This window comes from Bombina bombina, chromosome 6, assembly GCF_027579735.1.
Source record: "Bombina bombina isolate aBomBom1 chromosome 6, aBomBom1.pri, whole genome shotgun sequence".
In the NCBI taxonomy this organism is placed as follows: domain Eukaryota; kingdom Metazoa; phylum Chordata; class Amphibia; order Anura; family Bombinatoridae; genus Bombina; species Bombina bombina.
In genome coordinates, this window is record NC_069504.1 from 556075030 (window position 1) to 556092881 (window position 17852).

Sequence of the window (17852 nt, forward strand, 5' to 3'; positions counted from 1 at the left end):
CGACAGACAAGCCACAGAATAGAAAAACCGGAGATACTTAAAAAACATCAGCAAACGGTTAGCACTTAACCGCAACGAAGATCCCACCAAGAAATCCTTAAGAGCGCGATCGGTCACTGACCGACAAAGGATAAGGTAACTGAGCGGCCACGACAACTACCCAAACACTTATATAAAAGTGAATTTTCTCGCAGCAAACAGATAAGCCCACCTAATAAGAGGAAACCAAAGCGGCATTTATTTAACCGCCAGCAGCTCATATAGAACTGCCACCAGCTTGATCTTGAAACTTAATCAAAACACTGGCATAGCGGCGTTTATTTAACCGCAATTATCTCACAAAAGTGATATCAAACAGATACACTTCAAGGTACTAATTTGTATACTTATATTATAGTGTGATAAAAATCGCACCAACATACCTCTACATTTGATATATAGTTGCCTAAGATAAGATCTCAATTGCATAGCTGAACTTGAAACAAAGTATCCTATATGAACTATACAGCAACTATTGTTTTATCCACTATAAAATTGTATCTACAAACATTCTGTTAGAAATTACAACTTGTGATAAACCCAAAACTGTATAAATTATAAGATTTCAACGTTATTATTTTAATTTAATTTATTTTTTATATATTATGTACATTTTTATACATAGAGACACCGGTGTCATTTTTTAAACTTTGAAGGAATTGTAATAATTTTTGTTTAACTGTACTTTTAGCATCACTACTATTGGGTAAATTTACCATAATCAAATAAAGGATCATATTTATTTCTTAAATAGTTTCGACATCCATTTTTTTCCAAAAGAGAATATAAAATTAGTACTCATCAAAACATTAACATATATTGAGCCCACATATTATCACACATATTTACAGTAAGACACATTGGGAATAGCAACTTGTTTTGCGCCACCTACTACAAAAAATCATATTCCTCTTTAGGAGAATAACTAAACAGTCAATATTTTCCTCACTAACCAGAACTGGGCAGCTAAGCTGGGACCTAGTCAACAAAACAAATCAAGTAAAGTAAATCAACATTTGCTCACCAGTCCCTCCTTTTTTTTTTTTATCTATACGGCCAAAATTATGTGGACACCACTTTTCATTTTTTACTTAAAGGGATACTAAACCCAATTTTTTTTCTTTAATGATTCAGATAGAACATGCAATTTTAAGCAACTTTCTAATTTACTCCTAGTATCATTTTTCTTCATTCTCTTGCTATCTTTACTTGAAAAAGCAGGAATCTAAGTTCAGGAGCCGGCCCGTTTTTGGTTCAGCACTCTGGATAGCGCTTGCTGATTGGTGGCTACATATAGCCACCAATCAGCAAGCACAACCCAGATGCAAAATAAAAAATTGCCTGGCTCCTAAGCTTACATTTCTTTCTAATGACATGGTGAGTCCACGGATCATCTTAATTACTGTTGGGAGTATCACTCCTGGCCTGCAGGAGGAGGCAAAGAGCACCACAGCAAAGCTGTTAAATATCACTCCCTTACCCACAACCCCCAGTCATTCTCTTTGCCTGTCCAAGGAGGTGGTAAAGTTTTTTTAGGTGTCTGAAGATTCTTCAATAAGAGTTTGTTTTTAAAGCAGAACTGGCTGTTCTGTTTTTTTTTCTGGGGTATAGCTGTGTTCTACATCAGTCTCTTCAGTAGAGCTGTGGTGGCTTTTGGGCATCTGGAAACTTATGGGGTTTTTCTCTCACTGTGCCTTCCAGGTTTGGTGCTGCCCTATCCTGTATGCCCGATTAGGATTAGTCAGACATTCTTTGTTCCATGGGTCTATGGAGGGAGGAAGCCTTTCCATATCTATGTGCTGCCCTGCTGCCGGGCAGATTGATCTCAGGTAAGTGCCTATTTGTTTTTTCTTATTTTAACAAGAGAGGTTTATGGCACTTCTCTGGGAACTGGGACTTTGTATTCCTATGTGGGGTTTACTTTATTGGCAGTATGTTTTGGGCACTGTGACACTTGAGGAGAGGCTCTTTGTTTGCAGCTGTGTTTTGCTGCGTGTGTGGCTGTCGGCTTTTTTTCTATTATCTATGGCGGTCGGACTTTTGGCCACGCCCACGATATGAGGGATGGTTTGTTGAGGCGGCAATTAAATTGCACGCTTTTCTGGAGCTCTGTTTGCTTCAGGTTTGTAGTAAGTTGCTTGTGGCGTTGTCTGTATAGTACGCTTTGGGCTTTTCTTTCCTCTGCAGTGTTATTGGAATCCGGATCCTTGGGGTATCGGTCAGGTAGGCTCCCAGCAGGGTCTGTGAGGGTCAGAGGCTGCTTGGAGGTCTTATTTTTTCTTTTTTTTTCTTATAATAGGCAAACATTTTTTTGTAGTAAAAAAGTTGTTCTTTTAAATTTTAAAGAGCCAGTAACACATATATATATATATATATATATATATATATATATATATATATATATATATATATATATATATATATATATATATATATATATATATCTCTATATCATTTTTTTTTAATTTTTTTTTCTAATTTGATTTATTTTTGTGAAAGATGGATCAAGAATCTTTGCAAGAGGTTACATGTAGCTTATGCTTTGACTCTAATGTCCACTAATGTGGAACCTCCGATCCCTTTTTGTTCATCGTGTATTGATAGGACATTACATTATAGGGATAGACTTTTTGAATCTGAGCCTTCATTAGCTAAGCCGGATGCTGTTCAGGGGTCTTCTGTCCAGGATATGCCGCAGCTTGCTCCTCAAACGTCCCATCCTGTAGTGTCTACCCATGCAGTGCCCAGTGTTTCAACTGTTACTCCTGTTGCAGTTTCCTTTGCACAACATGGCTACCCAGATATCCTCTGTGGTAACTGATGCCCTGGCGGCTTTTCCTATTTTTCAGGGGAAGCATAAAAGGAGATTTAAGGATTCAGGGTGTAAGGTATCTGAATCCGGTGTGGCTATGTCGAATAGTTCCTTCCGCTGATGCTGAAGTGGTTACTTTCAGGTTTAAGCTTTAACACCTACGGGTGCTTCTTAAGGAAGTTTTGGCTACTTTGGATTACTCTGATTCCACGGTTGTAGTCACTCCTAAGAAATCTAGTAAGCTGAATAAGTATTTTGATGTTCCTTCAGAGGTGGAGGTTTTTCCTGTTCCAGATCGTGCTTCTGAAATTATTACACGGGAGTGGGAGAAGCCGGGGATTCCTTTTTCCCCTTCTCCTATTTTTAAGAAAATGTTTCCAATCGCTGAGTCTGTTAAGGAGTCTTGGTAGACAGTTCCTAAAGTGGAGGGTGCTATTTCCACTTTAGCCAAGAGGACTACTATTCCCATAGAGGATAGGATTGTTCTTTTAATGATCCTATGGATAAGAAGTTGGAAGCATTGCTTAAAAGAATGTATGTTCACCAGGGGTTGCAATGGCAGCCTGTGGTGTGTATTGCTACTGTCACTAGTGTGGCAGCATATTGGTTTGATGCGTTATCTGATTCTATTTAGGCAGATAGCCTCTTGAGGAAATTCTAGATAGGATTAGGGCTCTTAAAGGGCTCTTAAATTGGCTAATTCTTTTATAACGGATGCATCTTTGCAGGTCATCAAGCTGGGAGCAAAGATTTCTGGCTTTGCTGTTTTGGCTCGCAGGGCTTTGTGGTTGAAGTCTTGGTCAGTGGATGTGTCTTCTAAGTCTAAGCTTTTCTCTATTCCTTACAAGGGTAATACTTTGTTTGGGCCGGGCTTAGCTGAGATTATTTCAGATATTACGGGAGGAAAGGGTCATTCCCTTACCCAGGATAAGGGAAATAAGTCAAAGGGTCTTCAGAGTAATTTTCGTTCCTTTCTTAACTTTGAAGGCAAGCCCTCCTCCACTTCCTCCAAGCAGGAACAGTCCAAGTCCTCCTGGAAGTCCAATCAGTCTTGGAGCAAGGGGAAGCAGTCTAAGAAGCCTGTCTCTGACTCAAAGTCAGCATGAAGGGTCTGCCCCCGGTTTGGGAGCGGATCTTGTGGATCTTTTTTTGCTCAGGCTTGGTTTCGGGATGTTCCAGATCCCTGGGCGGTGGATGTGGTATCCCACGGATACAAGTTGGAGTTCAAAAGTTTTCCTCCCAGGAGCAGGTTTCACCTTTCAAGATTATCTGTAGACCAGATAAAAAGAGAGGCGTTCTTAAGATGTGTCCAGGATCTTTCCGATCTGGGAGTGATAGTTCTTGTTCCAGTTCAGGAGCAGGGTCTAGGTTTTTATTTCAACCTGTTTGTGGTTCCCAAAAAAGAGGGAACCTTCAGGCCTATTCTGGATCTCAAATGTGTAAACAAATTTCTCGGAGTTCCATCGTTCAAGATGGACACTATCCGTTCCATTCTTCCTTTGGTTCAGGAGGGACAGTTCATGACTATGGTGGATTTAAAGGATGTATACCTGCATATTCCCATCCACAAGGATCATCATAAGTTCCTACGGTTTGCGTTTCTAGATAAACATTTTCAGTTTGTGGCCCTTCCTTTTGGTCTGGCAACGGCCCCCAGAATTTTCTCGAAGGTTCTGGGAGCGCTGTTGGCGGTGCTCAGGTTGCAGTGGGGCCTTATCTGGACGATATTCTGGTTCAGGCATCATCCTTTCAACAAGCAAACTCCCACACAGAGTTGTTGTTGTTGTCTTTTCTGCGCTCCCACGGATGGAAGGTGAATTTAGGAAAAAGTTCATTGGTTCCTGCTACAAGAGTGGTATTCTTGGGGACCATTATAGATTCTCTAAAGATGAAGATTTTCCTGATAGAGGGTCAGAAGAACAAAGATCTTAAACTCTTGTCTTGCCCTTCAGTCCTCTCCACGGCCGTCATTGGCTCAGTGTATGGAGGTAATTGGTCTGATGGTGTCAGCTATGGACATCATTCCGTTTGCTCGGTTTCATCTCAGACCTTTGCAATTATGCATGCTCAGACAATGAAATGAGGATTATGCGGATCGGTCTCCCCGAATTGTTCTGGATCAGGCGACAAGGGATTCTCTTCCGTAGTGGTTGTCTCAAGATCTTCTCTCCCAGGGAACCTGCTTTCACAGACTAAACTGGGTGATCGTAACCACGGATGCCAGTCTGCTGGGATGGGGAGCTGTCTGGGGTTCGTTGAAGGCTCAGGGTCTATGGACTCTGGAGAAGTTGATTCTTCCCATAAATATTCTAGAGCTGAGGGCAATCTTCAATGCTCTTCTGGCTTGGCCGTAGCTAGCTTCTGCCCAGTTTATCAGATTTCAGTCGGACAATATAACGTCAGTGGCTTACATCAATCGTCAGGGAGGAACTCAGAGTTCCTTGGCCATGACGGAGGTTGCCAAGATTATTCAGTGGGCGGAGGCTCACAACTGCCGTCTGTCTGCGATCCACATTCCAGGGGTGGACGATTGGGAAGCGGATTTTCTGAGCAGACAGACTTTTCATTCAGGGGAGTGGGAACTTCATCCGGAGGTGTTTTCAAGCTTGATTCTCAGATGGGGACAGCCGGAGTTGGATCTCATGGCATCTCGTCAGAATGCCAAGCTCTTGAGGTACGGGTCCAGGTCAAGGGATCCTTAGGCGGTACTTGTAGATGCTCTGGCAGTGCCTTGGGAGTTCAGTCTGGCATATGTGTTTCCTCCGTTTGCTCTTCTTCCTCGGGTCATTGCTTGGATCAGACAGGAGAGGGCATCAGTGATTCTCATTGTACCGGCGTGGCCTCGCAGAATCTGGTATGCAGATTTGGTGGAGATGTCCTCTCTTCCACCTTGGAGACTTCCGTTAAGGAAGGACCTTTTACTTCAGGGGCCCTTCCTTCATCCAAATCTCGTTTCTCTGAAGCTGACTGCTTGGAGATTGAACGCTTGGTATTATCTAAGCGTGGGTTTTCTGAGTCGGTTATTGAGACTATGATTCAGGCTCGTAAGCCTGTGACTAGAAAAATGTATTATAAGATATGGTGTAAATATTTGTATTGGTGTGAATTCAAAGGTTATTCTTGGAGTAGAGTTAGGATTCCTAGGATTTTGTCTTTTCTCCAGGAGGGTCTGGAGAAGGGTTTATCTGCAAGTACCTTGAAAGGTCAAATTTCTGCTTGATCTATTTTGTTGCACAAGCGTCTAGCATATGTGCGAGATGTTCAGTCTTTTTGTCAGGCCTTGGTTAGAATTCGGCCTATGTTTAAGTTTGCTACTCCTCCTTGGAGTATTAATTTGGTTCTCAGAGTTCTTCCACAGGCTCCGTTTGAGCCTATGCATTCTTTGGATATTAAAATGTTATCTTTGGGGGGGCGGAGCTAGCCACTGAAGAGAAGAGACGCACATTTCAGGAGCTCCTAAAAAAATAATTGATTTGGGGGCAAAGGTAATAGTTTTCAACTTAACATCAGATCTAGGACTTCACTTGGGCAGAGCAATCTGTATAGAAACCCATTTGCAGAGATTCAGAACTTATTAAGGTATGGGAGGACCGTGAATGTTGATCCTACAGACGCAGCCTGCTTTGTGTGGAACTTAATATTACGCATTTAATTATGGAAGACTTCTATCGACAGGCCCTAGCCCTGATTGCCAGCTTTGCAGAGAGGATGCACAACAACCTAGATGGCCTGCACCTTGTGAGTAATTTAGGTGATCTGCAGACAACTGATGCGCTATATACAATGGCGACTACCATGTGCCCTACAGCAACCACAAACGCTGCTGATCCGGCAGATCATATGTGGGAAGTCACCGAGGAGAATGAAGATCCATTTGAGGCATTGCAGATCAAAATGCCTCCCGTGAAGAAACAACAGACGGGGAGAGCATTATCTGAACCCTGGTTTGTGTGTTTGCAGAGGACAGATGATCCTGAGCCTAATTACGCCAGACCAGTTACCTGTTGCTCCAGAGTTTACCCCGGAGATGACTTACTCAGCGCCAAACAAGCTATGGATACAGGTCCCATTAGGACGATGGTAACCCTATCCTCACAGCTTATTGCTTCAGCATTGAGTCATAATCTTTGGACACTGGACACAGATGCATCCCTACTCTTGCCTGATTTCAGATTTGGCCAGGTGGGAGACCCGGGTTTGTGGCCATGTGTGCAGAGTGTGTGCGTGGCTTACACAGTCGGCGGCCATGTCTGGGAAGTTCTCCCTCTACTTCGTGATGGCGGTGCTTGGCTCGATGCGACGGTGACATATGCACGGGCTGAAGAAGTGCTGTTTTGTAGATGCAGCGCTTTGGTCCTAGATGGCTTTGGGGATCAAGTGTTCCAGGGGGAAAAACTATAGTTAGGCCTTGGGCTGCCTTTGACCTATTTTGAAGCAGGCTAGTATGGTCAATTAGTGAAACATGGTTCTGAATATCTCTTGAACGAACTTAGCTTTAGTTGTTTGCATATTATCTTATCGTTAAACTTTTATGTTGAAGTGTGATAAAGTGGACTATCTTTCTCAAAAACCCTCTTAGTCACCTACGGACTTGTGAATGTGGACTAACCCTTCATTATTGATATCTCATTACCAGTGTGAACACTCATTACAGGAAAAATGGGGCTACTATCTATGTGTGGGCTAAGCGTGAACATAAGCTGTTTATTTGCACAGCCTTATTCTAGTTTAAATTAGTGGCTTACATTCGTGTTCAATATATTATGTGTGTATGTTTCACTATGCTGATTGTATTAGGTCCTATAGAACTATATCGTTTGAGTCATATATTTTAAAACAAGTTATAATGCAGAATTTGGCTTTTAACTAATATTCCTGGGTATAAGATGCAATAGCCATCTTCCACCGCTAGAGGGGAGTCATGGTTTAATTATAAATTGTTTACCATAATGTTTTGTGCTCAATATTCTTTGTACCCCCATGCCTTGCCTTTGGGACCATGATATCCATAATTATGGCACCTAAGTGTTTCTCAAAATAACTTTCTATTTAGAGAATACTTTGCATAAGGTTCCCAGCTGTTACACAGGGACTAAGTGGATGCAATTATACCCGCTACCTACTGCTTCAATTCCCCATATGTGTGTGTGTGTCCCTATATGTATCTTTTCCTCCTATTTTCCTATAGCATGGGTGCAGACAGCGGCCGAGGCTGCACCTTAACATTTCTTATACACAGTACTGTAGCTGCTTTATAAGGTATAATTGTTTTGCCCCATCCCTTATAATAATAATATCCCTCCGTTGGTATCACCTAATTTGTACAGACGTGTGTCGTTTGTCCCCACATTTAATTTAATTTATATTTTATAGATTCTATGACACTTAGCTAGTTCTCTCTGACATGCTTATTAGTATGGTTATTAACCAATAGCGCTTATCTATATACATTCTGTCCTGGGGCATAGGGCCCGTGCCCCTAGGTCTGATCTTTATTGCTAGTGTGTCATAGTGAAGCCTCTACATGGTATTGACTACATCTTTCCATTATAGTTTACTGATCAACTCTAAGACAATGTACCCCACATTGGATCTCTACCCCTTACAGTACTTCTATGCTAACTTCCCCATGGAGGTAACCGTTAGCCCTCTTCCCAATTAATAAAGCAAAATAAGGGTTCGGCTATATGGAGTTCAACATATAGGTGTTTACTCATGGTTGATACTGCTGGATAAAATGTCTTGACCATATTTAGTTGACAATCTCACCATATCATTATATGCCAACTATGTGACCTAGTTTTCTAACTTAATATTTCTGTTGCTCCCATAAACAATTTCTACTCCTTTTTTTATTATATGTATATATAGCTCCCCCTCCCACCAATACACTCTGGCATCCGTAAATATGCTTGATGTGTTTTAATGCGGTTTCCCTAGATAAATACCGCAAATATAATCATATTTTTTCTTATATATTTATTTCCCCCCGCTATAAACAACTTATATGTTATTCTTCTTTTCAATGCGGGAAAATGTTCTTTTACACAGTTATAGTATAATATTACTTATATTCATTAAGGCAGCAACCTGATAAGTAATTCAGACATGGTAACATCCTTGTGATGTTTTTTCATTTTCATATTAGCAGGTTGTTTATGTTTAGTTCTCTCTGTTTATTATATAACTACATTTCCCTATGCAACACTTATGTAAAGAATTGGGCCCAAGAGGTCTCAAAGGCTCATTAAGGGAACTACTTCTCAGAAAAAAAGTGAAAATACGAGGTTCCTTCTTTTTTTTTCTTTTGATTGTTAAATACTAGGCTACAACAATAAACTGGATTGTAAACATATGTTAGGATATTTGATAGGCTCCTGTACTAAACTCAAGGTACTATGGAAATGGAGGCAGCTCTTATATGTTTATTTTGGATACATACTGTAAAATGTTGTGGTACTACGATTCTAGAAATCTATTGTAAACTTATTGATACTGCTCTGGCCGACAAAGTTATTGACCAGAAAGAACACAAGTACTTAACTGTCAACAATCCAAAAGTAGCCACAATGTACCTGTTGCCAAAAGTCCATAAAAACATCACATGCCCACCAGGGAGGCCGATCGTCTCTGGCATAGGATCACTCACAGAGAAAGCTAGTAGATATGTTGATGCTAGGTTAAGACACATAGTAGTTGCTTTACCATCGTTTACAAGGGATACTATGCACATCTTAAATAAGATACAAACACTTGAAATGACACAACATTCTACACTAGTCACTTGTGATGTCGAATCCCTGTATACGAGCATTGAAACTGAATGGGGCATTAAAGCTATAACTCGCTTCCTACAAAAGGAAGAAAATATGGACCTACTAACCAAAGATTTTGTCATCAGACTTCTCAAGTTTGTATTAACACACAACTACTTTGTATTTGATGACAACTTCTTCCTTCAAGTTTGTGGCACCGCTATGGGCACATCCTGTGCACCTACTTATGCAAACATATACCTGGGCTGGTGGGAAGAGATGATTGTGTTCAATGAGAATAACTATGGGTACACACAATACATCTCCCACTGGTCCAGGTATATAGATGATATTCTCCTAGTTTGGGAAGGCCCAATAGAAATATTGAAAGAATTCTTTAAGATGCTGAATGACAATCCATTTGGTCTATACCTTACACATAATGAGAGCATCGAGAAAGTTGAATTCCTAGATCTAACTATTTCTAAGTGTGACAATAAATTGGTGACAGACACATACAGAAAAGCTACGGCTACTAACAACATCTTGCATGCAACAAGCAATCACCATCCTTCCACTATAAAGAGCCTCCCTTATGGAGAGTATTTAAGATTAAGGAGAAACTGCACTGATATTCTTTCCTTCAAGAAGTCAGCACAAGATTTGAGGGAAAGATTATCTCAAAGAGGCTACTCTAGGAGATTATTAGCCAGAGCATATAATAAAGCACTCAACAAAAATAGACAAGAACTTTTAAAACCTAACATAAAATGTGATTCAGATTCCAATGTTATTAGGTTCATATCGACATACAACACACAGAGTAATCAAGTTAATTCTATCATCCAAAAATATTGGCACATACTACAAAGTGATGAAAGTTTAAAAAAACTGATACCAGAAAGACCATCTTTAACCTTTAGACGAGGTAGAAACCTTATGGATAATCTTACTATGAGTCACTTTGACAGAAATAGGAATAAAAAACCAATATACCAAGGGTCCACCCCGTGTGGTCATTGTAAAACATGCCAATATATGATCAAAAAAGACTGCATTATTGATAGATTTTCCAAAAAATGGAAAATCAAGACACATATCAATTGCCAGAGTGATAACGTGATCTATTGCCTTTCATGCTCATGTAATTTAATTTACACTGGCATGACTACACGCAAATTACGAACACGAATCACAGAACACTTGTGCAACATACGTAATGCAGAAAAAGACCAATTAGATGGGAAACAGATCACCAGTGTAGCCAAACACTTTCTGTTAAAACATTCTGGAAAACCTAATTCTTTTAAATGCTGGGGCCTAGAAAGGGTTAAGCCAGGTATTAGAGGAGGTGATACAGAAAATGCTCTTTTAAGAAAAGAAACAGAATGGATTTTTAGGCTAAATTCAGTCACTCCATATGGAATGAATGAAGCAAATAATTATTGGGTTTTCCTTTAAGGTCATATAAAATAAAATATTTGGATGAATCTCTGTATGTCATATGTTATCCTTATGGATCTGAATTATTATCCCAATCTTTTACTATAATCATGGTTAACTTAAGTTATGTGATATCCATATGCTATTCCAAGGGTTACTTAACTCAAGTGCTAAAGGAATTTAAGGATTAAACAGTGTGTGGAATCCACATATACACTGAATCGCATATGGAATTTACTTACAGCTTATTCTCTTACCTAGTTTATAGATTGGGATCTTAGTCTTTGTGCTGCCCATAGTACTTTAAGCCAAGCTATCTGTAACTTGTAAGTTTATGATACAGATTAAAGGTTACGTAAGTTTGCTTAAGGGTTTTTAACAACTTTAGGATACACCATATTTATATGTATTTTCATACTAATTATGTGGTAATGTCCGTAGTTGCCCCCTTAATACTAATTTCAATTTGAATCATAACCGTGACCATAATACTACACACTAGCTTAATGCTGCAGATCGATAACAATATACCCATAAAGATATTGTTGCCACATATATGATGTTGGAAAGGCAACCTGCCTGTAACAACATCAGGCAACATATACACAGCTTTCACTATTGACCTATGTCTAGGTTTAAGACCAATCGGGTTGCTTGTGATATCTGAGGGAAAGAGAGAAGCACACTTATTGGTGAATCAATATAATAACACGGGGAGAAATGTCACTGCAAAACCGTTGATCATCAGCGGTATAAGTGAAGCTCTATGTAAGGATAACTTTGATTACTAGTAGCATGATTGAAGATTCACAAACTCAAACAGCTTTACATACGGAGAATTAAAGACGTGACTTGTGCCAGCATAGATAATCTCCGCTCCCACTGAAACACATACCACAAGGGATTCCCCTTTAAAGCAGATTTCAATTCGAACCATACTAAACCTAAGGACTCATAATATTAGGGTCAAATTATGTGCTAAATATTGTGGATTTCATATCGATCGTGTAAGTCATCATTTGTACGCATTAACCAATGAGAAGGCAGACTGTATACAAGCCCTGTTTCTAAGTGTCAGCCATTGGTGCGTTATGGGGCGTATTTCGCCCCTTACGTGTGATTGGTCAAATCATAGGCTGCTTAGTACTATAAGAAGGGGTGGCACCCGGGCCTCGGCTTGTCCATACCACATTGAAAAAGGCTGCTATACACAGCCGAAACGCGTTTGTGTAAATAGTATGTGCAAATAGTAAGCACCTTGGTGCACTATCTTTGGTTTTAACTCTTTAACTTATAGTCTCTTGTCCCTGTCACCTGAAGCCGAGGGAGCAGTTATCGGCCAGGAAACAGGGGGACAAGGTGACTTTAGTTAGCAAGTTGTATAGGTACTATCGGTTTTATAAGGCCACTTTGACACATAACTATATTTAGTTTTTAACTTTGATTAATAAAATTTAAATTTTTAATATTTTCACTAATTAGTAGGAATGAGTGCTAACATACCCCTACTTTGAGGGTCTCTTATATCCTCACTTCTTTGTACTATTGATTTATGGGGTCAGCACCGGATATATTATCCTTTATTCCACTAACACATACAATCTAGTGCCAGTTCTCTAATCTCACTATACTACAATTTATACCTTGTTTAAGATAATTGTTTGTACGCCTATATATGAACCTCAATAAAAACTATTTAAAAAAAAAAAAAAAATGTTATCTTTGAAGGTTTTGTTTTTGGTTGCTATCTCTTCGGCTTGAAGAGTTTCGGAGCTTTCAGCATTGCAGTGTGAATCTCCTTATCTTATTTTTCATTCTGATAAGGTGGTCCTGCGTACTGCCTTAGGTTTCCTTCCCAAAGTGGTTTTGGCTAGGAATATTAATCAAGAAATTGTGGTTCCTTCTTTGTGTCCTAATCCTTCTTCTCTTAAGGAGCGTTTGTTGTACAACCTGGATGTGGTTTGTGTGTTGAAATATTATTTGCAGGCGACTAAGGATTTTCATCAGTCTTCTTCTGTTTGTTGTTTTCTCTGGGAAGCACAAGGGTCAGAAAGCTACGGCTGCTTCGCTTTCTTTTTGGCTGCGGAGTGTTATTCGCTTGGCATTTGAGACTGCTGGACAGCAGCCTCCTGAGAAAATCACGGCTCATTCCAGGGTTTCTTCTTCTTGGGCCTTCAAAAATGAAGCTTCTGTGGAACAGATTTGCAAAGTTGCCACTTAGTCATCTTTACACACTTTTTCTAAATTTTACAAGTTTGATACTTTTGCTTCGGCTGAGGCTTCTTTTGGGAGAAAGGTTCTTCAAGCAGTGGTGCCTTCCGTTTAGGTTACCTGTCTTGTCCCTCCCTTATCATCCATGTCCTCTAGCTTGGGTATTGGTTCCCAACAGTAATTAAGATGATCCGTGGACTCACCGTGTCATTAGAAAGAAAAGGAAATTGATGCCCACCCTGTATTTTTTAGACAGTTTATTTTTCTATAAACCTCAGGCACCTCTGCAAACTTCCTTTCTCCTTTCCCTTTGGTCGAATGACTGGGGGTTGTGGGTAAGGGAGTGGTATTTAACAGCTTTGCTGCGGTGCTCTTTGCCCCCTCCTGCTGGCCAGGAGTGATATTCCCAACAGTAATTAAGATGATCCGTGGACACACCGTGTCAAGAAATAAATAAATTTATCAGGTAAGCATAAATTTCCTTTTTTGCTTTTCAAATAAAGAGTGCAAGAGAACTAATAAAATGGATAATAGGAGTAAATTAGAAATTTGCTTAAAATTGCATGTTCTATCTGAATCACGTGGGTTTAGTATCCCTTTAAGATTTTCAGCCATACTCTTTGCTAACAGGTGCATACAATTCAGCATATAGCCATGAAATCTTAATAGACAAACGTTGGCAGTACAGTAGGTTGTAGTGCAGAGATCAGGGATTTTAAATAAAGTTCTGTCATAGGATGCCACCTTTGCCACAAGTCAGTTTGTGAGCTTTCTAAACTACTAGATCTATGCCAGTCCATTTTAAGTGTCATTATTGTGAAGTGGAAGCCCAGTCACAATGAGGTATACCACAGAAAACTCACTGAGCGGAGCTTTTGAATGTTGAAGTGAGTAGCACATAAAAATATTGTATCTGTTTCATCACTCACTACAGAGTTCCAAACTGCATCTGGTAGCAACATCAGAACAAAACATTTTATTGGGAGCTTCATGAAAAGGTTTTCCACGGCCGCACAGTTGTACACAAGCAATGCACAATGACAAGCATTGGCACTGGTGTACAGCCCGTTGCACTGTACTCTGGAGAGAGAGAAACATTCTCTGGAGTGATGAATCACATTTCACTATCTGGAACTCTGATGAAAGAATTGGGTGTGATGTATGCCAGAAGAACATTCCCTGCCAGAATGCATAGTGCCTACTGTAAAGTTTGGTGGAAGAGGGATAATGGTCTGAGGCTGTTTTTCATGCCCCTTAGTTCTAGTGAAGGGTCATCTTAATGCTACAGGATACAAATATATTTTAGACAATTGAGGGACATCAGTTTGGGGAAGGTCCTTTTCTATTCCAGCATGATTGTGCCCTGTGCACAAAGTGAGGTCCATGAAGAGATGGTTTGATGAGTTTGGTGTCGAGGAACTTGAGTGACCTCCACAGAGCCCTAACCTCAATCCCATTTAACACTTCACAAATGCTGTTTTGGCTAAATGGGAACAAATTCCCACAGACACACTTTAAAATGTTGTGGAAAGCCTTCTCAGAACAGCAGTGGCTGCTATAACTGAAAAGGAGGGGGGGGGGTCAACTTCGTATGAGTTCCCATGCTTTGGAGATGGGATGTCCAACAAGCTCATATAGGTGTAATTGTAACGTGTCAACATACTTTTGGCCATATATACTGTATAAATTTTCCCTCTGACTGTAGGGTGATGTCACTAGTTAACCCATTGATGATGCCGTGGGTTGATGTCACTGATGATGTCATCAACAATGTCCTCTGTGATGTTATTGATGATGTAATTTAAAGTGATTGTAAATCTTAGCGTTTGTGATTTACCATTGGAACAAATAAAGGGGACTTTCATTCATAAAGTATAAAATACTTCATGCTGAAAACTCCTTTATTTGTTCCAAGTGATCGCCGCTCTGAGCTGCTAAGACAGCCCACGGGCAGAACGCTATTTTCGCTATTTGGCTGAGAGGTGACGTTTCCACCTCTTAGCCAATAGCCTTAGCAACTCAGTGCGGCGATCGCTTGGAACAAATAAAGGAACTTTCAGCATGAAGTATTTTATACTTTATAAATGAAAGTCCCCTTTATTTGTTCCAATGGTCAATCATAGCGTTTCACAAACGCTAGGATTTACCATCACTAGGGATAGAAAGGTCAAAATTGAAATGTGCATGGGTGCATTTCAATTTTAAATACAATTAATTTTGCAATATACTTCCATAAACAAAAATGCTTCTAGTAAAACTTATTTTTGTTTTTCACACACATGCCGTGAGGGCCCATACACCAGTATTCAAACACTGCACCTTCTCAGAGTGACGGCAGTGGCTTTTATGACACAAGTTAAGTCTTCACATGCACAATACAGACCACCAACATCTCTCTGAGCTTGAATACTGGTGCACATGCCCTCAGCATATGTGCATATGCCGCTGAAATACAGTAATAACTTTTACTAGAAGCATTTGTGCTAATGGAAGTATATTGCAAAAATGTGTCTATTTAAATCTGTATTGCCTCAATGCACATTTCAGTTTTGCCCTATCTATCCCTTTAAAGCTTTTAAGGAGGGGAGCGGGCAGTTTAAGTTAGGAGTTTCCCTGCTTTTAAACGTTTGATAGGGAACTTAAACTATGTCTTTAATGTAAGATGTTGTTTTATTAATATTAAAAATATATGTACTTGATAGTTTAACTCCAAATAATTGTAAATATTCTAGTAGCATAAAGTAATTAAAGTGCTTTAGAATATGTTACTCTCTCTATTCTATCTAGCTTTTTTTTTTATACAGATTGTCTTCTAAATATTTCTACATATATTCTGTGTACCTCTCTTGTTCAGTACTTTTCCCAGCTCTGTTCATGGTTTACATGGTACTGCTCCAGCCGCACTCTAACTAACACAATGGAAACTGTACTCAGCACTTTTGCTCTGTATTATTACCCTCTGGAAGGATCAAGCAGAAAGAACAGGTGAGAGATTTGTACAACTGCTGAATTTGTGTCTTCTTGCACGTTACTACAAATGTTGTTGTCTTCTTGTTTTATAGCACCAAATATTTGATTTTTGTAGCTTTCGCATTCATAATTCGACCAACTGCTGTCATTTTGTGGGTGCCTTTGCTTTTCTACCACTTTGTAAAACAACAGAAGAAAGTAGACTTGATTCTACAACAGTATGCTCCTGTTGGGTAAGTAGTAATAATTTAAATACAATAACAGGTTCAAATAAAACATTCTTGTAAATTTTGCAGAATGCTCTGTACACATAAACAGATATACGTACATACATACTAGGCAGGACATTTCCACTAGTCCCAGATGAGTACAAAATTTCAGTGGATGAGTAAACAATATGGCTTTTTTTCCTATCTCTAAAATTGAGTGGAAAACCCATGCATGGTCTTTATTCCCATATCATGAGTCTTACTGACAAGCATGAATGCTTCCTAGAGTGGAAGAGAGCTGTGGAATATGGAATCAGTGAGGGACGAGAATTCCTGAAAATTTGAAGTACACAACTATATGTAATTTTTTCCCGCCTACTCATTGTATTAAATACTGGTGCTATCAAAGCTGAATAAAAATGTAGTGTTCCTCAGTATAGGGAAATCACAGAAAAGTGTTGCACAAGCACAAAACCTTTAAAGTGAATGTAAATTTCGATGCTAAAGTGCCCGTTTTTTAAAAATTTGATTAAAAACAGGGGCATCAAAATTTACATTTCACTCCTGTTGTCAAAAAACTTACCTTTTAAACTTGACAGCCGATCCAACTTCCTCCACCTGTCGCAAAGCCTCTTCCTGGGTCTAAAATAAGGAATCCAGCTTCCTCCAATCACAGCGTTGAATCAGACACTGATTGGAAGCCGTGATTGGAGGATGACCTATCCATCATTTCTGACATCAGAAAGGGCTTGCAACGACCAGAGGAAGCTGGAGCTGCTGTCAAGTTTAAGAGATAAGTATTTTTTCACAACACAAGTTAAATGTAAATTTTGATGAATTAAAGTGCCCCTGTTTTTAATCAAATTTTTAAAATTGGGCACTTTAGCATCAAAATTTACATTCACTTTAATATAAACTTAAAGGGATAGGAAACCCCAAAATACTTTTTCATGGTTTGGATAGAACATACAATTTCAAACAACTTTCCAATTTACTTCTATTATTAAATTAGTTTAATTCTCTTGTTATCCTTTGCTGAAGGAACAGCTTTGCACTACTGGCAGCTAGATGAACACATCTAGTTAACCAATCACAAGAGACAAATGTGTGCAGGCACCAATAAGCAACTAGCTCCCACTAGAGTATGTGTGTATTCTTTTTCATCAAGGGATACTAAGAGAACAAAGCACATTTGAAAATAAAAGTGAATTAAAAAGTGTCTTAAATTTAAATTTTCTGTCTAAATCATGCAAGTTTAATTTTGACTTTTCTGTCCCTTTAATTTAATAAAAACATTTCAAGCATATGGCTAAAGAAATATTGCCCTCCATATGCGCTATCTCAAGGTTCACTCTTTTATCAGACTTGCGTTGGCTGCCAGCACAATCACAGCCAATCCAAAAATTTGCAAAT

General features: G+C 39.4%; 1 protein-coding gene across 1 annotated transcript in view; it reads left to right on the forward strand.

Annotated features, from left to right (window-relative positions):
* PIGB (phosphatidylinositol glycan anchor biosynthesis class B) overlaps positions 1-17852 on the forward strand; it is a 106773-nt gene that overhangs the window by 10392 nt on the left and 78529 nt on the right. The window contains exons 5-6 of the mRNA XM_053717499.1: positions 16115-16245; positions 16323-16463. Of these exons, the coding sequence (XP_053573474.1) occupies positions 16115-16245; positions 16323-16463 (272 nt within the window). The remainder of the gene's footprint in view (positions 1-16114; positions 16246-16322; positions 16464-17852) is intronic.